The sequence below is a fragment of the Rhinichthys klamathensis genome, unplaced genomic scaffold, assembly GCF_029890125.1.
Source record: "Rhinichthys klamathensis goyatoka isolate OS25496 unplaced genomic scaffold, OSU_Roscu_1.1 h1tg000419l_1, whole genome shotgun sequence".
NCBI lineage: Eukaryota > Metazoa > Chordata > Actinopteri > Cypriniformes > Leuciscidae > Rhinichthys > Rhinichthys klamathensis.
Window position 1 is genome coordinate 1,035,853 of NW_026606917.1, and position 27,104 is coordinate 1,062,956.

General features: G+C 39.4%; 2 protein-coding genes across 4 annotated transcripts in view; both read right to left on the minus strand.

Moving 5' to 3' along the window:
- Nucleotides 1–24,005, minus strand: part of ndrg3b (ndrg family member 3b) — a 57,919-nt gene extending 33,914 nt beyond the window's left edge. For both annotated transcript variants that reach the window (XM_056235329.1, XM_056235330.1), the window contains exons 1-3: nucleotides 23,914–24,005; nucleotides 1,829–1,910; nucleotides 639–671 (exon numbers count right to left, since the gene is read on the minus strand). In XM_056235329.1, coding sequence (XP_056091304.1) covers nucleotides 639–671; nucleotides 1,829–1,885 — 90 coding nt within the window. In that variant the 5' untranslated portion in view covers nucleotides 1,886–1,910; nucleotides 23,914–24,005. The remainder of the gene's footprint in view (nucleotides 1–638; nucleotides 672–1,828; nucleotides 1,911–23,913) is intronic.
- Nucleotides 24,006–24,913: 908 nt separating this feature from the next.
- Nucleotides 24,914–27,104, minus strand: part of phf20b (PHD finger protein 20, b) — a 28,668-nt gene continuing 26,477 nt past the window's right edge. For both annotated transcript variants that reach the window (XM_056235297.1, XM_056235296.1), the window contains 2 exons: nucleotides 26,716–26,935; nucleotides 24,914–26,597 (listed from right to left, as the gene is read on the minus strand). In XM_056235297.1, coding sequence (XP_056091272.1) covers nucleotides 26,452–26,597; nucleotides 26,716–26,935 — 366 coding nt within the window. In that variant the 3' untranslated portion in view covers nucleotides 24,914–26,451. The remainder of the gene's footprint in view (nucleotides 26,598–26,715; nucleotides 26,936–27,104) is intronic.

Genomic DNA, 27,104 nt, shown 5'->3' on the forward strand with positions numbered 1-27,104 from the left:
CTCGCGTGAACGAGCACCGATTTGCCTGTGATTTCGGGCATTTGTCGGCGATTTCTCAAAACCTGTCGGCGAGCCAAAATCGGGGCTAAAATCGTGCAGTCTGAACTCGGCATTAAGGAAACAAAGTTTAAAATCTGTTATGTTTTTTTTTTTAATGGTTTTATTATAGTTTTTAGTAATTACAAATTTTAAATTGTGTAGGTAACATGGAAATTTCCACCGCTTTCGTGCATTGCGTTAAAATCTGAAATTTGTTACTGCATTCTTATTGGTAATATTTTGTGTATACTGAAAGATTGCCACTGGAGAAAATAATAATTTAAAAAAATGAACAGTGGAATCAGCATACGATGATGAAGCGTGCTAAGATCCTGAGTCAAATCCTGCTCTTCAGCTGATAACACACAGAAGCTCAACTCACCACCCACAAACCCTCCCACACACCCACAGAAAAACAAAGAGACACAAGAGTGAATTTCACTGCTCTACAGTGAAGTACAGGTCAAGAATCTTTCACCATCACACAGTGCTGGGAAATAAAGCAATAGTGCAAGAGGAGTAGATTAATGACTGTGGGTGAATGCTTCAGGAGGTTATATGGAGTACATGAAGGCCTAATGATCACAAGAGACACTTACCTGACAATCAAAGTCCTGGAAGTTCTGTCCATTCTGTGTGGAGAGAGCGACAGAGAAGAGAAGAGAGAGAAAGAGATCAGCTGTGCTTGTCTGAAGAGTTAAGCATGTGACATTAAAACGTCAGGTCATGTAAGACACAATGTCCCATGTTACACCTGGCATTAACATCAGTCACGGATGAGCTAATCACAAGCAGACCACAGACACAGCTTTTTTCACAACTCTTTCCCCGGTCTGTCTCGAACGCGTTGTTAGTTCCTGTTTTGATGAAGCTACTCCTTCCGAAATACGAAATGTGCTGTGATTGGTTAGTTGGGTCAGTGCATTGTGATTGGCAGCGCTTAGTGCGTGTTTGGGAAATGTCCCACCCCCATAACTGTGAGTTCTGCTGTAGTGTAAATATTAAAGGATGGCGTCAATTTCAAACTAATTCGAGCCCGATTCAGACCCTGACTATGTTAACGAAGAAGAGGTGCATGCAGAACGGATTTCACAGGACGTTTCAGAGTGGTGTGTTTTTTGTTATTTTCTTACACATTATGGATACGATGTTATCCACCAAACAAAAGGGTTTTGGAACTGGGGTGTGGAAAAAAGCATCTCTTTGACATAGCGACAACACTGTCTTCTCTAATGCAGCTCAGCCGGGCCTCATCCCCTTTTTTGTGTATTCCATGGGCGGGGATTTTTTAAATGAGTAACATTGTGACTTCATAAGATCCGGAAAAATAGCGTTCATTTTAGACAAGCCGTTCGTTGTAGTTCTTTCTGTTAAATAAAGATTTTTTTCGGACTATTGCTTCAAATGTCAGGCTTTACATGGTTAATCCGAGACAGTTCAGAGAGCCAAACGGAGAAAACAAAAGGAAGTATGCATCCTTTAGATAGTACACACACATACAACACCAGCTCATTTCTGGCTCTATTTGAAGCTGGTGATTTCAGAGGCTGTGAGATCAGGATCCAATGAAATTCATACATCATCTCTCTGATCTCATTGCTCCGGTAAAGCTCGGTATCCAAGGGAAACCGGCCCTTAGAAGAGCGCCTTGAGGAGCCTGGGATCGAGTTGTGCTATTTAGAGTGAGAGAACCGGAGTTTGGGGTGAGATTTAGTTAAAGATAAAGAGGGGATGCGCTGACATTCACAATCAGACATTTGTATCAACGTGCGTGTGTGTGAAAACTTACCTTGTCTGTCAGGAGGGGTTTGATCTCAGTCAACTGCACATCCTGTAACTCATCCATCCTCAATCCTGACAGCTGCCCGTCACTACAGAGAGAGACAGGATATAAATGGATTAGTACATCATTACAGCCAGCAATGACTTATTGACCAACAGGGAACAGGGCTCAGCATGCCAAATGCTCATGAATACAGAATTACAGTAAAGAGGAGAGAGAGAGAGAGAGAGAGAGAGAGAGGGAGAGGGAGAGGGAGAGGGACAGAGAGAGAGAGAGAGAGAGAGAGAGAGAGAGAGAGAGAGAGAGAGAGAGAGAGAGAGAGAGAGAGAGAGAGAGAGAGAGAGAGAGAGAGAGAGAGAGAGAGAGAGAGAGAGAGAGAGAGGTCTAACATCCTGCCTAATAACCACCACAAAACCCCCATTGTCCTTGCTAGCAGAATTCAGATGAGCTCGTGTTGAATTCATGGTTTAACTCTCTGTGGCAGCCCTGAAGGTCAATGCATGCTACTGTCTCAGTATGGGCATTATGTAGGCTTATGTCAACCTCACAATAGTGCTGGGGTGAAATAAAGGTTTTATGTTCCTCTCCATCAGGGATCAAATGTGCTGCTGCAGAATGCAAGCATGCAAATGTGAATTCTTGGCCAATACATTAAAAGCACATGGACCCTTTGGGCGAACTGGAAGAGATGAAACGGCATTGGCAACTGATTTTACTACTGTAACGTGACTCATTTCTTAGTCACACTCATATATTCAATGAGAAAAAAACATGTTGGGTGACTATATTATCCATCAGGAATTAAGTACAGGCCATCACAGCATATACCATTCAAAAATTTGAGAAAGAAGTCTCTTATGTTCACCAAGGCTGCATTTATTGGATCGAAAATTCAGCAAAAACAGTAATATTGTGAAATATTATTACAATTTAAAATAACTGTTTTTTGTTTGAACATATTTTAAAAAGTAATTTATTCCTGTGAAGGCAAAGCTGAATGTTCAGCATCATTACTAGGGGTGTGCAGCTGAGCTAATATTTGAATCTGTATTTGTAACAATCTCAAAATTTATCGTATCTATATTTGGATGAAACCGGAAGTGGGCGGGGCTTTAACCTGAAGTTCGTAAACTTCATTTTAAGGAAATTTCCTTCATAGCTATCATTTAAGAACTATAACTTCATAAAAAAATTAAAAAAATCTTATTGTCGGAGCCGATCTTCGATGTAGTGCAGTTGTGCTTCGGGCAACACAAGTTCCAGTCTAGGCTTGGGGACCATTCCCGATTCCGATAAATAAATATCTTCTAATTAAAACAATAACACTACAATAATACATTTCTTATTATCAATGTTTTAAATGGTTATGCTGCTTAATATTTTGTCGAAACGGAGACACTTTTTTCAAGGTTCTTTGATGAATAGAAAGGTCAAAAGAACAGCATTCCTATTTGAAATAGAAATCTTTTGTAATATGATTAATGTCTTCGACACTTTTGATCAATTTAATGTGTCCTTGCTGAATTTAAATAATTAAATAAATAATTAAATAATCGCACTGACCCCAAACATTCGAACTGTAGTGTATTTGCACATTAAGCCTGAAAAACCCAATGCACACATTCTGGAAGACAACGACACATTATCATGCAATCATGCTTGCACTCATGTTTGCTGTATGCTTTTCTATAGTTTCTGATCTGAAACACTTAAACCGTTTGATACAAAAGGATGGACTTGCTGTCCCAACATGATTGTATAACTGTTCTGTACACCTTGTGCTACTATGTCCAGGTCTCTGTTTCCCTGTTTAAAGGCTTTATCCACATACGTAATAATGACTTGGCATTTAGTCAAATCTCTCGGTTGTCTTAAATCACACACATGCCAGGTCACGTTAACTATTGCCTTGAGTAAGTTCCCTTGGACCTTGACTGGCTATCTATCGTGGTGAGGATGCGAGAGGAGAAGAACAAAAGGATCCAAGGTGAACGCGGGGCTTCGGATGGCGTCCACTGGAGGGCTGACAAGTGTTGACAAGGTCACAGTCAGAGACAGAAAGCCGTGTGTGTGTGTGTGTGTGTTAGATGGATTAGTGGAGTCACTCAGAGGGAAAATGTCGATCTGTCACAGTGTGTAGGGTCAGTGATCTGTCAAAAGACACAGCTTGAGAGACAAGAGACACAGGCTTTTGCTTATTTATAAGTTTCTAAATGTTAACCAAAAGTCAAAATGTCACACACTTTGCAACAAAAAAAAACACACAACGAGAAAGCCTGCTTTCACTGTGTGACGTAGCCTAGCTCAATGCCAGAGGAATGCTCTGAAATTCAAAATATAGAGGGTCATTTTCCCCTCACAAAGTTCTGTCTTAAATCAAATTATATAGGCTAGTTTTGCAATATCACACGAACAAGAGGGCTGTTTATCACAAATACCAGCATGATTGAAAATGTCATTGATTTAATAAAACAGATCAATAAACCTGTTCAATAAACAAGTTAACTGAGTTAATATTCAATATTTTCTGTTTTTGCTTTTTCAATGAAAATGTTCAATTGAAACCACAGCTTAACCGTTTTGCGTCTCTGAGCAAAACACAGTGGTGCTTCGGTACTGTATGAATCCACGATCTGAATGAATCTGTTTAATGAATGATTTAATGACTGAGTGAATGAGCTGTTTGAGCAAATCATTTTAATGAATGACACAATGACTCAACTGATTAAAACCGTGACTGACGGTTTTGGATTCATCTTTAAATTCACATTTTTTTTAAATTAATTAAATCAGTTTATATTAGGCAAATATTGCTTTTTAGTGGAAAACGTCATTTATGTCACTGCCGTGAATTAACAGAATATGTAGAAAATGAAAAGCTTTGGATGTCAGCTGTCCATGACAGGCCTAAACCAGTCAAGGCACCAGTAAAACAACACACTCAGCAAAACATTAATTATCGTTATTGACAAAAATCCCAGAAAATATTATATCATTTGTCAATATTACACACCCCTAATCACTGCTTAAAGCTTTTGACATGTTGAAGTGATACAGAAATATCAAGGAGCGCATAAGGACGTGAAAAAGAGCTTGTTGAAATGCGGATTAACACACACTCGATCCACACACAGAAACCGCCTCTCAGACAGCATGCAAACCTGAGTTCACTTCTCTTTCGCTGCTTACTGTGCTTGAACAGTCAAATACACACACGAATGTGTCAAAATTAGCTTTTGAGAAGCTATCTCCTTTTCTCCTTTCTCCCAAATCTCCATGTCAAATGGTTTATTTTCTGAAACATTATCATGTACATCCTACAATACTGAGACAGCACAAAAGTCTGAACAGTTACTAGCATTACACATTAAGCCTGTTAGTTTAAATCCGATTACAACTACCCGAGTGTCTCCTTATCCACCAGCGCGGTGACAGTGACGTACCAGGAGTAAATGAATGGGAACCAGGATCTGTGAAAATCTCACGTGGTTGCTACAGCATGCACATGTAACTTCACTAGGAACTATTTTATTCCAGCCAATTTGGACTGATTATTTGCTGAAGTTGTACTTTCCAGCAGAATAATACTAATTATGTTCTACGGGCTGTGTGAAACGCTAATTACAGGGCGTTGGTGAATGCGTGTGGGTTCAGGTCATAAAAACAACAACTGAAGGGCTCCTTTCTTGCTTACCTGTTCAAATCACGCCTCTCTGAATAAATCACGTAATCAGCAGGAAGCAAAAAACATCCTTCCTCTCGGTTTCATTCAAGAGAGACCTTCCAGGACTCCGTAAGCTTCCTTTATTATTAGTAATAGTGCTATAGGCTTGTGAAGTAGAAAGATAATTGCAGATTTGAGAGTAGCTTCAAAGAGAGAGTGGGTAGTTCAAATAAGGGAGGATGAAAAACCAGCTTCAGTGAATCGTGATAGTTAAGAGAAGTCATGAAGCCGAATGTTAGGAGGTTATGAGGTTTCTAATTTAAAATCTTTTCCCATTGATACAATAAGCTACATGATCTAGAAAGTAATTGGCCCCAATTATCACATTTTAATTATTCTGTAAAAACACCAAATAATTATCGCTTCTCTGAGATTCATGAAACCTCTATTACGATCAAAGAGCCCACTCTCCATTCATCTCAGTCCAGTCTGAAGTCATTATGAGCATGTGATAGAAACTTTACTTTGGAGATGTGCAGCTCTGAAGTAGAGCTGGCATTTTTAAACCGAGATTGAGGTAGTGGGTTATGATTCACCTCATGCCATATAAGGTGCGCTGTGATTATGTCCTGATGTCGTAGGGTCCAGACCGATGTCCCATGACAGAGATGACAGACAGGTAAGACTACAGTAGAGAAAAAAAGTGTAAAGATGCAGAATAGTAAACCTTTTCACTTTAAGTAAAAGACACCTATACAGCTATCAACTAAGCTATTAGGAAATATGATATTTACACTGTATGCACTGTGCATTTCAGAGTGAAGAGCAACACTGTTTATTCACACGCGTCCAGCTCATGATCTGGTATTTCACAGAAATTGACCGTAGCCGCTCTGACCATTACACTGAAAGAGTTGCTCGTGTGTAACACTAAATACTTTCTTTTTTTTCGTCTTTTTTTTACAGAACAAGAGTATTACAATAAATTTCTTAATTCATTTAATATTCTTTTTGCTAATAATAATAATAAAAAACAATTATTATTTTATATTATTTATAGCGATACTGGCCGGGTCAAACTCTGTAGACTTTATGGTTACTGAAAGAAGTTTTGAGTTGGTTCTTTTAAAGAGAAAAACCAAGTGTGAATACCCAAGTTTTCATATTTTCCCCAAAATCGTTCATCCCTAAAAAAGATAAATTACACTCAAAACAGTGGTAAAAATGTATTCAGCTTTTTCATTTTTAATAGCTTTATCTATGCAGATGAACTCCCCCAACAGATTCACCACAATCATTCTAGAAAAATGACATTTGTAATTGTTTTTCACCAAAATTTCTGAAACTGGGTGCAATGTGGAGTTTTCCTGTGGTAGTAGTGATTAAAAAAGTAATCGTGCCATTACCTTTTAAATTGTGCCATTACCTTTTAAACTCTGCAAAGAAGAAATTATTCAATGACTAATGCAATGCAGAGAAGCGGAACCGCACAAAGAGGCTGTGGCGTACGAGTAGTATTGATGGCCGCTCATAAATGATTCGTCACTGCGTTCGCTCAGAGTTTTAAAACGCGGACTAATGGTTGCTACCCAGTGCGCACTTGATTATACATAAAATAAGCTCTCTACAAGTTGTGTTGTGTGTAACTTTACCAATACGCAGCAGTGATAGTTTAGATCATTGACTTGATTTGATGACTTTGAAATTTTACTCAATAAATCAGTGCCTACTAGATAATAAAAGTAGGGATGTGCGAACGACTAATTTCATTACAGTTTAAATTGGAAATTTAGCATTTTTTGAGACAGCCTGTATGCAATCCATTTGAAATAGACTACTTAAATCCTATACTGAATGCCACTAAATTAGGTCATTTTTATTTATAATAATGGGTCATTATTTTGTTTAGTCTCTTGTCTGTTCAGAATTGTGGGAGAATCGCATCTCTATAAAAAAAAAAAAAAAAAATCATGATTCTCAATTTATCCAGAATCGTACAGCTCTACTACAAATGTTTCACACCAACAAGTGAGCAGAGGTTATTCATGGGCAGAATCAGATGCAAATGAGGAGCTTCAAAACATGGAATAAACTTATGCAAGAGATCCATTTAAAAGCAAGTGCAAAACTAACCTAAGCATCCGGTAATTAATTCAGCTGGTTTGGTAATAAACGGCAGCTCATGGAACAAAGACATAAATGAATGTGTTGACCCATATTCTACATAGTATGATGCTGAGAAAGGCAAAGCCTGATTAATGCATCCAAATAAACTAAAGAAAACAAAACACACTAACCAGCAGCGCACTAATCTGTCTGTGCTCTAATCAGCTCATGGGACAAACGGAAATCTAACCCTTCAACAGTGGATTTGAGTTGATGGGAGTTTAACATGCTTTGGGATTTTACGCAAGATTTGTATTTAAATGGACCTGACTCCGTTTTAATTTGAGCCAGCTTAATCAGAAAGAAAGGCATTTTCACCCACTCTCTCCACATTAGGAAATAGGCCTAGTTCACACACACACACACACACACACACACACACACACACACACACACACACACACACACACACACACACACACACACACACACACACACACACACACACACACACACACACACACACACACACACACACACACACACACACACACACACACACACACACAAATCTAAATTAAGTAACTAAATTAAGTATTTACTCTCTCATGTCGTTTCAAATATGCATGACTTTCCGTATGACTGACTTAACCCCAGCTCTACGGAAAAAGTAGCCAGAATACTCTTCAAATAAAATAAAATAAAAAATCACTTCACTCCAGAGTAAAGAAAGGGGGGATGAGAGAGGGGATGAGAGAGAAAATTGGTTTGAACATCTGCCTTTTTTCTCAAGTCCATGTCCATCAGCTCCACCCATTTGATTATTAGCCACAACCAGCTGATAATTCATCAAGAGGAGAGAGAATGGCAGTAATTACCCCATCCTTCTGCCAAAGTATATCTCTAAACATGCCAACATTATCATTATGCCTATCACTGCGATCCGTCATTGCAAAAATGACCATCACCACCATCCACCACATTTATCAGGAGGCTTGCCGCGAGTCACGTCAACACGGTCTTCATCAGAAAAACTGAGCCCCGTTTCTAGTTGTTTACTGGATGCAGAAACAAAGCTAACCTAGACTTGACATGTAAAGGTCTATTTTCAAATGAATTAGATGAGGGTTATGAAATATGAGTCAGTTATTTCATTTTAGCAAACTGCAGCTCAGTTACAAAATCTACAGAGTTGCTTTGCTGCTTACAGCCAACAAGCTTCAAGAACAGCGTCCCATGATTTAACATGTCCTACAAAGGCAGGAATACATACAAAACGTGCTCCACACAGGAGAATCAAATCACGATTAGTTTTAATACAGGTGACTCAAGAATAAACACAATATAAGCATAAATATACATGACACAAATTCTGGGTTAAATAGTCAATTTTTCATTATTTGAAACTTTGTAATCAATGCTTTTCTGTACTAAATTAATGATATTTGCATTCAACATTTTTCTTGCATCGTCTGCCATCTTGGATTCTTGCGCTTATAGTGGATTCTGGGATTTCATTCTCCACAAAGGATATTTTAGTATGTAGTAGGGGTGTGACGAGACACTTATCTCACGAGACGAGACGAAACACGAGAGTGGGTTCATGAGAACGAGACAAGATAAGATTTTTTGCACAATATTTTATAGAAATCCTCAATGACAAAGTTCATGACTGGAAAAATAGTCTGCAGACTGTGCATTTTGAAATGTTTTAGCTAATAATCTTCTAATGAATGTCATTTCAGTTCTTCCTTGTGAATATTAATTATCATATGCATTGAAAGACAGTATACAAGCACTGTAAAAGGTTTTGCCACAAACTAAACTGACTGGCTTTTCTCCTGTATGATTTTACATGATTCTCTTCAGACCTTACTTTACATTTATGAGCTTCCAGAACTTCTGATTGAGGCTGTGTGACCTCCTGATTAAACTCCTTTCCACAAATTAAACAGAGAAATAAAAACAGTATAAATAACTAAAATAAATAACAGTTTTCTCGTAAGTCTAACTAAGTGCAAACAATAAGTGCAAGTGCAACCATAATCAAAGTAGGCCTATACTGTAGCGCACAGACTCTTTATAATTGTTGTGAAATTGCGGATTTGTTTTGCCCCGGCAGTTATGGGGTTAATGCGGTGAGTTCAGGGGGGAAAAAAGCGGGGTAGAGAGAAATGAGCAAGTGAGTTAGGCTTGTGCGTTTGTGTACAGTTCTTGCGATCCGATTAAAAGTTCAGAAACGGAGCCTCCCTTGTCTTACGGGACTTTGAGACCAGAGTCACAACTAGGTGAACTGTGTGATTCCTACTGCACTGTGTGCGACTGCAACTCGTCCTGGATGAGCAGAGCAGACGTTTAACAAGGGGTTTTATTTGTATAAAAAACACCAAAACAACAGTGGAGGCATGTAATGTGATTGTGAATGTAGCGGTGGCATACACCAATTTCAACCTCACGCTCCGTCATGGCGATACCACGAGACCGCTTTTCACTCGATGAGAAATCTCGTCACATTTTAGTCTCGCGAGATCTCGTAGCACGATATGTCATCACACCCCTAATAAGTAGCTATTTTTGCCCGCAAACGTTTTTGTACCCCTGAAATAATTTAGGATATATTCTGGAGATTTTCTCCGTAAAACAGCATGAAAGTCATGACAACTAGATTAGTTTACAATTTCAACCTCAATATGAAACAACACAAGGTATAATGGTAGAGTGTGCCATTATAATAAATCATACTCTGAAAGGGTGATCAGGACCACAACCTAGAGCTCTTTTGCTTTAAAGAGGATTATTTTTAAATACATTATGCTGCTTATAGCATTGTAGGAAATCAGTTGAATGGGACAGGAAACAAACAAACAAAATCAGATGGAGCGCAACGGAACAGGAACACAATAATTCTGACTAAAATATGTTTTGCCAAAATATGTTGCATCCAAAACTTGAAGCACTTCAAATCTCTTCCCCATTTACAGGAATGCCATAAACCGTGGTATAAAGAGTGTGTTGCAGCTGGTTGCAGCAGTATTGCCAGACTTCAGCAGACCTCAAGACAGAGCCATAGTTTGTTCAGCAAAGAAAAAAAGGTTTTTAAACATCCAGGAACAAACAGCATCTTCAGAAAGAAACAAAACAACAGAGTATGCACAAGGAAAACACTCTGCTGTCAGTGTGCGCACTGGCATAAACTCTTATTACAGTGGCAAACCAGGCAAAAGGAGAGTCAGCCAAGTAACCCCTTCGCCAGGACACAGAGACGTCCCAGCATCCACACTGCCTTCAGCACTGGACACACACAGAGACAGTACACTTGACTCCAAGCAGACTATGTGGCAGGACTTAACCAGCAAAGTCCTAAACTCACGCTGGCCTTAAATGATGACTGCAAAGCTTCTGAAAATGTGTCAACATCTACTCCCATCTACTCAATATTTCATAAAGCATCACTGCCTGTCAAGAGTTTCCTCATGTTGGTATTCAGTTAAGACTGCGAGGAACAGAAATGTTGAGGAAAACAAAGTCATGTTATAAGACTGCAGTCTCATTGTGCTCGACTCCGAACTGAAGTACAGTTCCTCTACAACTGCCCCTTTATTTGTCTCCTGTGCATGTTGTTGTTCATTAAGGTCTCTGGCGTCATTCTGTTAGCGATCTCATTAGTGGCTTCCTGCCAGTGGCAGAATGGAGCAGCTGCTGTGAGACGGCCTGCCCCTCTAACCAGAGACAACATGGACCGAGAACAACCAGATGTGATGCCCTGTGGACTTACCAAACCTTTGAAGCAGAGCGTCTGGCTGTCTCCTGACACCTGCATAAACTGGGCCACTTGGGTCGATTTAAGGCACTTATTACAATAGATCAACAGAAACCATGCTGGAAAGGCTGTTGCGTTACTGCTTGAGATTAGAGACAAAAGAGACACTGCAGTGATGCTAATTACCCATGATTTCTTGAAGAGAAAGCTTCTGAATTATTACTCAGAGTGTGAGACTGTACAGCATTAGTGGTGAGACCACACATTGAGGTTAGCCCGCAACCTTTGATTTACAGACCCTCTCAACAAATGGTTCCCTAAGAAAGATTACGGCTTTGCCAAAGCCACCAATCAGGTTTTATTGCAGACAAAATATCGACCACTCTACACATTTCTATTTTTATCTCTCATACATTGATTGGTCTAGGCTCTTTAAAGGGATAGTTCACCCAAAAATGAAAATTCTGTCATCATCTACTCTCCCTCAAGTTGTTCCAAACCTGTATGAGTTTCTTTCTTCTGCTGAACACAAAAGATGATATTGTGAAGAATATAGGTAACCAAACAGTTGATGAATCCCATTGACTTCCATAGTATTTTTTTTTCTCCAAACAATGGAAGTCAATGGGATCCATCAACTGTTTGGTAACAGACATTCTCCAAAATATCTTTCTTTGTGTTCAGCAGAAGTAGTTTAGTGCTTTCCTGTATTTTGCTTCAGCTCTCTTTCCCTTGGTAAACTGTATGCATGTATGTTAGAGTAGCTTAAGTGTTTAGTCTAGTTAAAATCTTGTTCATGTCACACATAAAGTTGTCCGTATTTTAAGCTTATATATACTGGAGTCCCTAATCATGCAGATTTTGACTACTTGCTCTTAGTAAATGGTAAATGGACTGCATTTATATAGCGCTTTCACTGACCCAATGGCCACCAAAGCACTTTACATTTTGCCTCTCATTCACCCATTCACACACTCATTCATACACCGACGGCGGTGTCAGCCATCCAGCTCGTCGGGAGCAGCTGGGGTTAGGTGTCTTGCTCATGGACACCTCGACACTTGGTCAGGTGGAACCGGGGATTGAACCACCAACCTTCCGGTTTGTAGACAACCTAGATGAACCACTGCTGCCCACTTAGTAGAACTGTACAGTAAGAAAGACATTTCCCTTACCCCGGAAATGTAAATTTTTTAGAATAAATAAACAATTAACACTGAATGTTCACGGCACAAACAGGTTAATTGATTGTAATATTAATTTTACTACATTAAAGTGTGTATGTCAGGTTTTTTTTTCTTTAGATATAATAAGGTTTAGATGTCTGAGTGAAAATGTAATTATCATTAAAATTATTACTGTAATTGCCTTACAGTAAGCTTTATAGCCATTTCTGTCAAGATCATATTTTTAAAACACAGCTGAGCTGTGACGTCACAAGAGGGAGACGTGCCAAAAAAGTTGTCCCTCAAACCTACGATAGCCCACAGCCATACGATTTTGAGCCTCCCAGGCATGCCGCGTGAGACAGATGAGGAGCCACACAGAAATTTAAATAATTCCTATCGAAGAAACATAAACATCTGGTGTGAAGAGAACCAGTGGAGAGTTGGTCAGGTGTCTTGGTAAGTAGGCTATAGGCATAACTTAGAGGTGGAACGGTACATGTATTCGTATTGAATAGTAAAACTCGCGTGCAAATTAATTAATGCGGAACTACTGTTAGATAGGCGGGTTATTTAGGGACACCTAATCTGTAGCTCCGCTTTAGCTCTGAAGCTCCGTGGCTATAATGAACAGGCTGCGATGTCAAGATTGCAATGCTGGAATATGTTGGTGTGAGAGAGAGAGAGAGAGAGAGAGAGAGAGAGAGAGAGAGAGAGGCGCGGGCGCGATTGAACAGTGGAAACATAAAAACTGGAAGAAATGTGCGCTGCAAATGACCGAAGTCTTGGATACCGAAGCAGCACTGAAGTCAGCGCGTTTGGTCCGAACAAAGTTGACCCAGGCACGGAACACAGACCTGCTTTTTGGGAAAAAGTGGACTCTGTGACCGGTTTTAACGGCGTTTTTGCACCCAGCACAAACGCAGTAATTCACCATCGTGAAAATACGCCTGCGTATACCTAACTAACTACCTAACTTAAATAACTAAATAAATGTCCTAATCACTAATTCTCTCGCTCCATCACTCGTACAATTATCAACACAGCTCACAAACTCACTTTCTCAGCGCCCTGGGAGACGTCTCCCTCTTATGACGTCAAACGGTTCCTTTGGGGGGAGGAGCAGTTTTAAGTAAGTACTGAAAATAACGAACTTTTTCATCTTATATTCTGCCTTTAGGTATCGAAAAACATACAAAACAATACATCAACTTGTCAAACGTGCATTTCCCCTAACTATTTTGTGTTAATCATAATTACAAATTTAACCTGACATACACACTTTAAAGGAGCTGTATGTAAGAAATGTAATTCAATTAATCATAAAATGGCCCTGATGTGTCTCTAGACATTAAGAAATCATGTTCATGTCAAATACTTATATCACTGACAACAGTTAGTACGGCCACGATATTGTCATTTAAAAAGTGAAGTTGCAGCCCTCAACTGATGTTGATGTTGTCATCTTGTGTTTTGGCCTGAAGCTCCACCCTCCACCTATCTACCAATCACGAAGTCAGTAGTGTTTCGGCATCCGAGTTGCCAGCTCTGCTCTAGTTGAAAGCTCCTTGTAGCAGCCTATGTTCCTGCTGGATCCTGCAGCCTATCTGGCAACCTCGAGTCAGGGGGGAGGGGGAGGGGATACACAGCTCTACAGTAATTTGAAAGTGATTGCAGTACCAATTTTGGCCACAATCTTACATACAGCTCCTTTAAGTTAATTCTATTAACTGATCCAAATATTCATTATAACAAGTTATGATTGATTATTAATATTTCTTTAAAGGTTATTTGCTACAACTGTATGGACAAAAAAAACTGAGACATTTCAAACATGTCGTCCTTAAACTACAGTAGGACAAGTGCACTATGCAGAAATGTTCAGTTACTGTTTGCAAGCACAACATTCAAACTCCCGCCCTCACCTGTGCCACGCATCGTTATTGGCTGGGATGACACACACTCAAAAACCTCCCGAGCACAGCAATAGAAGAATAAAATACAGAAAATACAGGCACAGGGCAGTGTCACAAATCACCACACATTTCTAGGGGGGGGGGGGGGGGGGTCTATACTTTTCTCTGGTATGGGAAATCAATGTTTACAGGGTATGAATGAAGAGGAAAGGAAGGACACTTCTGTAATACCTATGTGCAGCAGCGTAATTTAACAGTAGCTCTCCCTTGGACAGTGAGTGTCTACTTTCTTCCAGGATCAGGTAACTGGACCTCAGAAAACCAGCCCTTTCAAAACAGTACAGCAGAATCTACAATTACAACCAAGCTGAAAGAGAGAGAGAGAGAGAGAGTGAGAGAGAGAGAGAGAGAGAGAGAGAGAGAGAGAGAGAGAGAGAGAGAGAGAGAGAGAGAGAGAGAGAGAGAGAGAGAGAGAGAGAGAGAGAGAGAGACACACAGAGGGGAGAGGGGGGCAAGGTAGGACAAAAGGACTGCACTTTATACAGAATTCACCAGTTGCAAAGCACAAACAAAATGGCCTCTTAAGATTATGATAATGAGAACATTACAGCCGTGGCAGAAGCCTTTTCTTGAGAAATGAGCTCTGTAGAGTTGTAATCTGGTTAACAATTGTATTGCCTCCCAAATGGATATCGGAAGGCAAGACAACGGTTCAGCTGTCATGTTTCAGATAAGAGAATTCTGGATGATCTGTGGATATCGTCTCATATCCACTTATATAAGAGCTCTCCACTCTTCTACTCAAAGAAGGGATTGACAGTCACATTTACTGAATGGGAGACTAGTTATATAGGGCATATTTAAAGAGACCATGTGGGAAACAAACTCCCACATGCTTTTTCATGATCCATTTTTATACTCTGTCTGCTAGTAGGCTACCTGACTAACTTTATCATTAACTGTAATTACAGCAAAAGTGTCAAGGGACCCAGTCCTGAGGGCTCCCATTCCGGCAGAGCTAAAGCAATTTGCAGTTTCGGATTTGCAATCATGAGTTTAACAAAAGCAGACAATTATTCTATTTTCTAAATGCATGTTATTAATCTTATTGTGAACGATTCATCCATGTATACATTTCATCTTTTTTCTCAATCTTCTGGTAAAACAAATTTCTCTCTGATAATGTATGCAGGACTCCTCCAAACATTTAGTCTGCTTAAACTCTTTCTTACAAACGACTGCAAGTTCATATCCAGACCTGCCTCCATCCAATCAGCAACCGATGAATTGAAACACAACCCCATTCTGCATTTCTTCTTTTTCAATAAACCATTTCCCTCAAATGTCATTTCACTCAAAATACCAGTTTTATGATACATTCATTTTTGCCTGTGTTTCCAAACAGCTTTATAGCTTTAATTCTTATAAGTTATAGGTTACACATTAACAAACAACCAAAATGTGGATAATTATTTTAACCATAAAAGTACAGACAGACTGACAATTGCTTGGACTGGATTTTTTTTTTTTTTTACAAACTTTCTTTGACCTAATCAGTCCTTTAATACTGCGTTTACTGACAAACAGGACCATATTTACAGGTAAAGTAACTTATTTCATGTATTTATTGCATTGACAGATCCTCTAAAAACATTTAAAAAAAAAATTCAGCCATTTAGATATTGCTAATATAGTTTAAGTCTAACGATTATTTGTTATTATTGAGTCAAAAAGGAGAAATATAGGACAATTAGACGATCAGTATTGGTCTTTCTTTCTCCATAAAGCTTAAAGCATGTCCACTGGTGCTAAATAAAGGGTGGCATAGCATGTCAATATTAAGGTAATCCAACTGTTGACAATACAAAGTTATTGCTATTGCAAGGCGTTCAGTGATGGGGTTCTCATTTATAGTCAAGTCACCTTTATTTATATAGTGCTTTTTACAATACAGATTGTTTCAAAGCAGCTTTACAGTTATAACAGTAAAATAATGCAAAAAAAGTTTGTTTCGGCCGTTGTTCCAGCTCAGTTCAGTTCTCATTCAATGGTGTCAATGCAGGTAGATCAATAATATTGTTGAACATAAGTGTCCCCAACTAAGCAAGCCAAAGGCTACACCTACAATTTGTCCTAATGGTGCGAGAGAACAGACTTGTCTGCTTCACGCTGTGCCACCTAGTCAGACGTTCCCAGATCAAAGAAACGGGGCTTAGTGACACTCACTCAGGTCTGAAATGATATGCTGCTACAGACAGATCCTGATCCACAGGCCTGTCGTGCCAGCTGGTTTGAGTTGTTAGCTCCTCAGAGTAATGACATGAACATGCAGCTCATTAGACAAAGCGTGTAGCAGCAACATTCTGATGGCAGGCTTGAGTGCCAAGACAATGAAACCATGGGGTTTTCTCTCTAAAAAAAACATAACCTAATAATCAAATTAGGATTGTGAAAGAAAACTCCATCAAATACTTCCAGTTCTAGCTGGTTTGCGATCTGACAGCTGCTTTTCCCCCCTGGAAGTGATCAGATAGGTGGCGACAGATAAACAACAGCTCTGCCCGTGAGGAGCATTGGATGCACCAGTCCACCTCTCCAGGAATCCAGCGGAGGCCATGCGCTCCAGTCCTCCCAAGGGGGACGCCACCAGAAATAGAAGCAGGCGTGGATTGATGGAGGACTGTGAGGAGCACAGCCAATGGAAATTAAGGAACCAGAGTAAACACACAACAGCTGTCACCCGGGGAGGTTGTTGGCATAGCAATGGGAGGAGAGTAACCCGATCAATAGAACAACAGTGAAAACAAGTGTGATCTGTCCAGAAATGTGCTTGGTATCCCTTCCTGTTGTGCCATCTATACAATCAAAACAATAACATTAAAACATCCAAACAGTGCGAGAAACTATGGCTCCTTTAATAAACAAAACAAGGTCCAAAGATTCTCAGCAAAAAGATCGAAGGCTACTTAAAGCTCCCAGTTTTCCATCAAAATAAAGGTTTGATGGTTTAACGTTTGAAAATTAATTAAGACAATTAAAATGAGAAATTGTTGTAATGTGAAATACATTACATTATCGCGATGCAAATCTCAAAATCGATCCAGAATCGTTTGAAGAAACACGATGCCTCGATTTATTGTCCCAGGCCTCCCCCCCCACCGTATATATTTGAATAATAAAATCAATATAATAAACATGCACGTAATTGACTATTCGTTTAAATGAACAACATAGTCGACTAGAAAAATCTTTCGTCAGGGGCAGCCCTAAACACATCCATGTGATGTCATCTCCTGTAGCCCAGGCAGTAAATCATCTCCACTGCAGGAGTGACATTAGGCAGATAAAACAAGTCCTCCTGAGACTCATCCCCATGGGGGCACAGGCATGATTCGGCTCTTTAAAACACGTCCTTGAAGGTGCGCTCAGCTGTAATGCCGTTTCGGCATGTATGTGTGGCAAACGCCTCTCTTGTGGCACCTGAAATAACAGCTCACACTGATTTGGAATGATGGGATGCATCTATTTCATGAGACAGTGACTGTTTAAAGTGTGCCAGACTGATTGGCGCGGCTTACATTGAATGTAAGCTATATCAAACATGTTTAGGAATGTCCATCAACCTAAATGTTACGCATTTTTGCAGAGGACCCCACAACTTAAAGTGGTTCCTTAAAAAGGTTCCTAATTTTGTTTTGGAGGTCTCCTAAAATAGGGTTACATGCATCCTACAACAAAAAAAACCACTTTCACTTTATTTTTGTCATAATATACATTGCAGCTTTACCTCTTTTCTCACAGTGTCTGAAAAAGATCAATCAAGGATCCAGTCTCTCTTTTCCAAGAGCATACTCTGCTCTGATTGGTCAGATGACCCCGTCTGTTGTGATTGGTCTACTCTGCTCTGATTGGTCAGATGGGCCAGTCTGTTGTGATTGGTCTACTCTGCTCTGATTGGTCAGATGGCCCAGTCTGTTGTGATTGGTCTACTTTGCTCTGATTGGTCAGATGGCTCAGTCTGTTGTGATTGGTCTACTCTGCTCTGATTGGTCAGATGACCCCGTCTGTTGTGATTGGTCTACTCTGCTCTGATTGGTCAGATGGGCCAGTCTGTTGTGATTGGTCTACTCTGCTCTGATTGGTCAGATGGGCCAGTCTGTTGTGATTGGTCTACTTTGCTCTGATTGGTCAGATGGCCCAGTCTGTTGTGATTGGTCTACTCTGCTCTGATTGGTCAGATGGGCCAGTCTGTTGTGATTGGTCTACTCTGCTCTGATTGGTCAGATGGGCCAGTCTGTTGTGATTGGTCTACTTTGCTCTGATTGGTCAGATGGCCAAGTCTGTTGTGATTAGGGCTGCAACAACTAATCGATAAAATCGATAATAATCGATTATGAAAATCGTTGTAAACGAATGTCATTATCGATTAGTTGGTCTGCTTAATCACGTTTACTGGTGATTGGTTGAAACAGGCCAATCAGGATGCTCTCTGTCTTACACGCGCTTCATGAGGCACACACGCAAGGTTTCTCTCCCTCCGTTGCTCTGCCGCGCGCTCGCGCTACACGGTTTGGAGCACAGTCTCTTCTGTCTCGCATGCGCGCTCTTGCTTGCGCGCTCAAATCCCGGGAGTTTGAACTAATTTGCGAGCATCAGGGAGCCGCTATCAATATGCGGGTGACTTCCAGAACTTCCAAGAGACTTGGGATGTCTGTATTTTGCGTCTCGAGCATCAGGTTGCGCTATCAGTTCGCTCGCAACATAAGTGATGGATTAAAATAGTGCAACCGCAGAAATATTAAATTAAAACGGTCTTTACAAAGCAAAGCACTAAATATAAAGGCAGTTAATAACAGCAGCAGTAAATTATTGTTTTTTAGGCACTGTACTCAGTGGTTTTCAGCGAATGTTTGTGCACTAATGCATCATTTTTCCTATCTTTTTAATCAAGCCTGTTAGCTTGCTGCGTACCTCCATTCTGCTCTTTATATAGCATTTGTCTACTATTAAGTTTTAATTGTTTTTCAAACGCGATCTACTGCGGCTCTATGTTCACACGCTTGTTTTCAGTCTTTCTATATTTATTATCCTTATAATTCAATTCATTTTAAATAAAAATTAAATGAATTATATATTTGAGATGTTTTTAGTTTATATCTTCACATCTGAACTTGCCATTGCCATCAGCAATTATCATTAAAAACAATGCAAATATTGATATTTGTAAAATTCAATGTGTGGCTTTTGCACTTTTTAAAGTACACTTTTACACATAAATATCCTAATTTAGGGTTTTAGGTAACACTTTATTTTACGATGTGTCCATGTTACATGTACTTACTGTAGTAATAACAGTAAATTATGCATAATTACATGCAACTAACCCTCAACCTAATCCTACCCTATTCCTAAAGTAAGTACATGTAGTTACTTAATATTACTCTGTACTTAAATATATAATTACACTGTAACAAGGACACCTTAAAATAAAGTGTAACCGGGTTTTATTTAGTCATAATAAACAAAAAATCTAATTGAATGTTTTACCCGTTTAATCGAAAAAATAATCGTCCGATTAATCGATTATCAAAATAATCGTTAGTTGCAGCCCTAGTTGTGATTGGTCTACTTTGCTCTGATTGGTCAGATGACCCAGTCTGTTGTGATTGGTCTACTCTGCTCTGATTGGTCAGATGACCCTGTCTGTTGTGATTGGTCTACTCTACTCTGATTGGTCAGATGGCCCAGTCTGTTGTGATTGGTCTACTCTGCTCTGATTGGTCAGATGACCCAGTCTGTTGTGATTGGTCTACTCTACTCTGATTGGTCAGATGGCTCAGTCTGTTGTGATTGATCTCTGTTCTGATTGGTCAGATGGGCCAGTCTGTTGTGATTGGTCTATTCTGCTCTGATTGGTCAGATGACCCAGTCTGTTGTGATTGGTCTACTCTGCTCTGATTGGTCAGATGACCCAGTCTGTTGTGGTTGGTCTACTCTGCTCTGATTGGTCAGATGGCCCAGTCTGTTGTGATTGGTCTACTCTGCTCTGATTGGTCAGGTGGCCCAGTCTGTTGTGATTGGTCTACTCTGCTCTGATTGGTCAGATGACCCAGTCTGTTGTGATTGGTCTACTTTGCTCTGATTGGTCAGATGACCCAGTCTGTTGTGATTGGTCTACTTTGCTCTGATTGGTCAGCTGGCCCAGTTTATTGTGATTGATCTCTGTTCTGATTGGTCAGATGGCCCAGTCTGTTGTGATTGGTCTACTCTGCTCTGATTGGTCAGATGGCCCAGTCTGTTGTGATTGGTCTACTCTGCTCTGATTGGTCAGATGGCCGTCTGTTGTGATTGGTCTACTCTGGTCTGATTGGTCAGATGGCCCAGTCTGTTGTGATTGGTCTACTCTGCTCTGATTGGTCAGATGACCCAGTCTGTTGTGATTGGTCTACTTTGCTCTGATTGGTCAGATGGCTCAGTCTGTTGTGATTGGTCTACTTTGCTCTGATTGGTCAGCTGGCCCAGTTTATTGTGATTGATCTCTGTTCTGATTGGTCAGATGGCCCAGTCTGTTGTGATTGGTCTACTCTACTCTAGTGATCGACCGATATATCGGCCAGCCGATATATCGGGCCGATATTTGCGGTTTTTACGTGTATCGGAATCGGCCGATACGCGGCTGCTGCGTTCGCCGATAGTTTTTTCCCGGCATTATTTATAGACAGGCGTCCACAGGCAGCTCTGTGCTGCTGGAGACGCTGCCGTTCACGTGCAGACCCTGCACTGCCCCTCCCCCACTAGCAGAGTGCAACCTGCGCTTCAAGATAACGGTAACTTTTAAACTTTCAAAGCATCTTTTAACTGTTTGACTGCTGAAATATTGTCAAACACTTTGAAAATGGAAACACGTTGCTCTATAACTGTTATGTGGTTGCAACTATATAGCTAAGCAAGTTTGTGGGTCCTAATGGAAAACGCGAATGACTCGTCTATAAAACTGCTTGCTTGCCATTGTATTTAGGGAGCTGCAAATAGCTGTAGGCTATCCGTTCAGTATGCATTAGGGCTGTCAATGAATATTCTAAATACGAATACCGGTATATATTCGAATAGTTTAAAAAAAACTGAATTTTGAAGGTGAAAATTAATATTCGAATGTGGAAAAACACGCCCGCGGTAGCAGACTAACATTACCACAGCACAGCTCGCTCAGTGTCGGTTCTATGTAATGTTACTGTGAAACTTCAATTAATGTATTTGTTTCAATCACTGAATGAAGCCTGCTATATACCTTAAATTGCTTGCACAAAACTCTTGATCAGCACTCAACATTTGTTTGTTGTTGTTCATTTAAACCGGTATGCGCGGAGAGAGAGAGTGCGCCTGCGAGTCCGGGCGAGCCAGAGTGAGCTCTGCGGTCTTGGCCATTAGTTGATTTACTCGTTTTTTTTTGTAGTAATACGTTGTCAAATATGTTTAAACTCAAATAAGCTACTTAATACTAGTAGTTATGTCTCTTTGTATTAATTTGTCCTGTTATTGACGTAATGCGCGACATTGACCAAATGCACGACGATGTTCAAATATGTTTTTTAGAGGGAATATACAAACGCCATTTGAGCAATTTTGACACCCCTAGTATGCGTACGGTAGCTGTTACGAACACTGGTCATAGGATTAAGTAATACCAACGTTGTTCCGTGCTTTTTGTGGGAGATTTATTCAGCGACCACCTGGCTGAGGTTTGGACGCGTGTGGTGTGTGTCTCCCTCGCCATCGCAGTGATATTAGAGACTAGACATGCTCATTTTATTTTATGTAGAAAAATTTAAACCATGGCAGTAAATAGTTCGTTACTTTTAAAATGAAGTACAGTGTGCACTGTGCACTTTATTATGCTGGTTGCTACTGTGTGCAATAGTGTAATTATTTTATTTTTGCTTAAATATTTATTTTCAGCAGTGAACTTTTTTTTGTTCTACCTCATGTTTTTAATATTTGTTAAATATTGTTTATCTACTTGTTCTTGTTCTACCTCACATGTTTTTACTATTTGTTAAATATTGATTTTTTTACTTTAAAAAAATGTTACTTTTATTAAATTGAGACCTGTAACATTTGTTAACATCATGTCATTTTTATGATGTAAATTGAGGGAGCAAAATGTATCGGCTCCAAAAATCGGCTCAAGAAAATCGGCAGCCCGTATCGGTCATCGGCTAAGGCTGATGGGAAAAAAATCGGTATCGGTATCGGCACTAAAAAATCCATATCGGTCGATCCCTACTCTACTCTGATTGGTCAGATGGCCCAGTCTGTTGTGATTGGTCTACTCTGCTCTGATTGGTCAGATGGGCCAGTCTGTTGTAATTGGTCTACTTTGCTCTGATTGGTCAGATGGTTCAGTCTGTTATGATTGGTCTACTCTGCTCTGATTGGTCAACAGCTTACAGCGAATGTCTGAAATTAATTTAAGTTGGAAATGTCATTTAGGGGTCTATGCCCCAAAAATGGGACCGACTGACAGAGGTTATATATATCATACAACTGCTATCTATAGCTAGTATCCTTCAGTTGGCAAAAGAATGCGTCTCTGTCTGTCCATATTATTATTTTTTTTGGCCCACTTGTTAGTGAACAGCCCTGTACTAGAGCATCTGGACTGATGACACTAATCAAACAGCTTTGCTGGTGCTGTGTTGTTTCTCTTGCAGTATTTTGGGTAACTAAGTTAGCAGCCCTTTTATAAAACACAGGCAGAGATGCCCCACAATCTGCCCTGGGGTATCTAAGGCAATACAGTATTATTACCAATTTACAACGGATCCCAGGGCTTAAGTTGTATTTTAAGTTGTAGAACACATTTGAGAAAGAATATTATAGAATGACGCACACCGACTGACTTCAGCAACAACGATAAGAGTTTCGACTCCATTTTTTTTTACACCCTCTGCTTCTAAAACATAAATATATTTCATCAACAACAAAAAAAAAAAAAATCGTAACGTTACAGTCTCCCACCCCGAAGAGACTAAAGTCCAAACAGATTTGATCCTGGAAGTGCTCGGAAGAAGTTAAACTCAACAGTTCAGAGTGCTAAACACGTTCAAACAAACACTAAATAAAAAGAACAATCAAATCATGAATTAAATGTACCCAATTTCATCGAAGAGTCTAATTTTACAATAATGCTGTCAAGATATGACAGGACTAGCTGGTGTCAGTTATCAGTCTTTAACGTTACACATCCAGGCTTCAAGCAGTAACGAGAAAAGAGGCGAAAATGATACCGTTACCTTCTTCCATATCTATTATTGACAAAATAGCTCTATTATTAAGTATTATTGACTGAGCGTCCGTTAATAAATCCGTTATGTCTCCTTCTTTCGATGTCTAGCGCTAGCCTACTGTTAGCTCGCGTGCTCGCGCAAGAACTGACCAACTCAAGCCAGGACTTAAAACATGAAAAGATCACTGCTCACCCGTTCACGAAGATCAAAATGTGCTGGATAAAACCTGAACGCGTTGCCCGGAGTGAATTGTAAAGCGTGTTGTGGTTGTAGTCACTGGAGTGTGTGTGAGAGAGAGTGAGGCGGTGATCTAGTTGCTTCCTCGCGCTGACGGAGGAGGAGCTCACGAGACACTCCAGTCAAACACGCGCGCGCACACTCTGCACAGGACAGGTGTCGTCATGACTTCAAAAGCCCACATTTAACTTACTTTATACACATTTTTAAAAAATATATAACAGCGTGTTGCTAAACCATTAAAGACATTTAAAAATCTTCTTCTGCCACACACACACACACACACACACACACCAGTAATTATCAAACGTGGGATAAAGAGCCTAAATAAACTTCCAACAAAGTACTATAACCGGTCAATTAAAGTGCTAAAGCATTTTAAATTTAATAATATAAATCCATATTAGAATATTTACCATTGGCTAGATGTTATTAAATTCAACCATGCATATTTAGAGTTTTTTTTATCTATAGAATAAAAAAAACCGTTGTATTTCTTACAATTATGAAGATGTATAGGGTTTAAAATATTAGTACCACTTTACAATAAGGTTAATTCGTTAATGTATTAACTAACGAACTTACAATGAGCAGCACATTTGCTAGAGTATTTATTCATCTTTATTAATGTTAGTTCAGGGCATTAACTATGTTAACAAATACATTTAATTTGAATCATTAGCAAATGTTGAAATTAACATTAAATAAGATTAATAGTTGCTGTAGAAGTATTGTTCATTCTAGTTCATGTTAAATAAGTTAGTTAACTGATGTTAACTATAATAAAACCTTATTGTAAAGTGTTACCAAAATAATTTACGTTAATTTAAACATTAGGTTTACATTATTTATACATAAGTGGTAAAATTATAATTTAATAACTTGCAACAAAACATTATTTAAGAAATATTTCCATCATCTTCCAGGAATTTTAGACTAAGTGAAAACAAACAACTTTTTAAGTTTAAATGTTTGCATTTATTTTCTGGCATTTGGATTATGTGTCAATATTTCGCAGAACTTATAGATTCCCAGGGGACCCCCAAATCCAAAAAAGATACCAACAATGGAAAAATTATATGTAAAAAAAAAAGAAGAAATTGCAATACTTAATCCGTAACTAAATTTCCAGTGCCTTGAAAGCAACAGGGCAGATATAAAAATACAAGAGACAATACTGAGTAACAGTCAATGGACTGCTCAATAGCTGTACAGAGAAACACAAACCCTTCAAATACCCATCGGCAGGATTTTATAAATTCACAGATTTATATCAAATGTAGTTTGTGTATTTGAGGGTGAATGACACTAGCATTGGCCTGAAATAAGATATCAGGCAGTTCTTTTTAGGGTCTATAAAAAAAATTAAAAAAAACTAACACCAAAGGGCGAGAACACTAAAAAGACCCCAGCTTTTCTCTCGTTCTCTCTCTGACCATACAATACTCAGCCTCGCACTGTATAAAAGAAAACCAATGGACAGAAGTAAATAGGTGGCAGAATCAATAACTTAAATTCACAATTACAATAACTTAAAGGCATCTAATGTCTTAATCAAAAACAATCTTGTAGACTTGAAAGCAACAGACAAAAAAAAAAAAAAAAACGGAATCAGAAACAAGTTCAGAATCATTGGGAAAACAAGAAATACAAAGAAAAAAAAATATACAAACAAAAATTCCGTATGCAAGATTTCATCATTCTGTGCTTGTTTAATGTACCAGTGGAAACAAAGCCCCGCTGTTCTGAAATGAAAGCAACATCAATTGCGTCAAAAACCAGAAGGTTATAGGCAGAAAGCCCAAAACTACAGTATTCACAACAGATCAAAGATTACAGAAAGTCTTTACTGTAAATACAAGTTTAAATCAGAAATAAAAAGAAAATGTAATAAGCAACTGTTTGGGTTATTTACAAAGATTACTTGACTTTTAAGTACAAATATAGAAGTAAAATGCAAGTATTTTCAGATTAAAATATATTTTCATATTGTTATAGTCATATTTAACATTTTTTCTTTTAAACTACAGCAAAATACCATCCGGGTCCTTAAGCTCTTTACACAGAGCAAAGAGTGCCGAGAGAGTCCAAGACGATCACTTATGAATTAACATAAAATGATTATTTAGCATGTCAAGGATACAGAGGAAATTACATTAAAAACAAAATCTCCTAAGTCTATGACAGACACAGCCAAGTGCTACAATGAAGCATTAAATTCCACAAATACAAATACAAAAAAAACACAAAAAAAACTGTTGTTTGCATCAGATATCTTTCGTCTCAGTCTTTTCTAACCGTTGACCACACCAGTCACTCCAACATGCATGTGCCACAGAAACGGTCGCATCAACGTTAGCTTGATTCGTTTAGGGGTTTTCTCTCAAAAACCAGGCACACATAATCATTTCCGTAGGTTTTTTTTGCCAGACTTTAAGGGACTCCATTGTGCATCGGATTCAGTTTGAGCCGTTTGTGTGTCCTCTGGTGCCCTCAAGAGGACGAGGAGCAGAGTGCGATCTGCTGGACTGTTCCCAGGTCAGTCAGCAGTTGTCTGATGCGATGTTTCAGCTGAGGGAGGCGCGCCAGTGGATCTGGAGGTTCCAGCTCACCTGTGAAGTCTAGCCAGCTCTCCAGCACTGCATAGTGATTTCAACATGTTAATATGAGCAACGAATTAACCACACCCATCTGAAATTACATTTATTGTTTAAGTAGTTTTAAACCAGAAATGTTTAAAAGATATTGTAGTCTCACCGTCTAGTTCTCTCTCAATAAGGTCCATTCTGTGTGTGACTTCGTCCTGCACTGCTTCAATGTGCTCCAGCAGGTTCAGCTGCCACTGCTGGTGCAGCACAAGATCAGGGTCAGGCTTAGGCTCAGGGGTCACAGGGTCAGGCTCCTCTTCCTTGATTTCCACCACACAGCTCTTTTCCTGCTCAGCGGAAACCAGTCGCTTCATACGGCACTCCAGCTCCTGAAAACAGAAACTCATGAGTCGCATCTTTGGCGTGTACTGGTGCTCTCGCATTATTAATAATGTGAAATAAATTAGATGGTTGTTCATCCTAGCATCCCAAATCTCTTTAAGCCAATCTAATTAGTTCAGGTTTTATGCACATTGCACAGCATAACAAAATGCATGG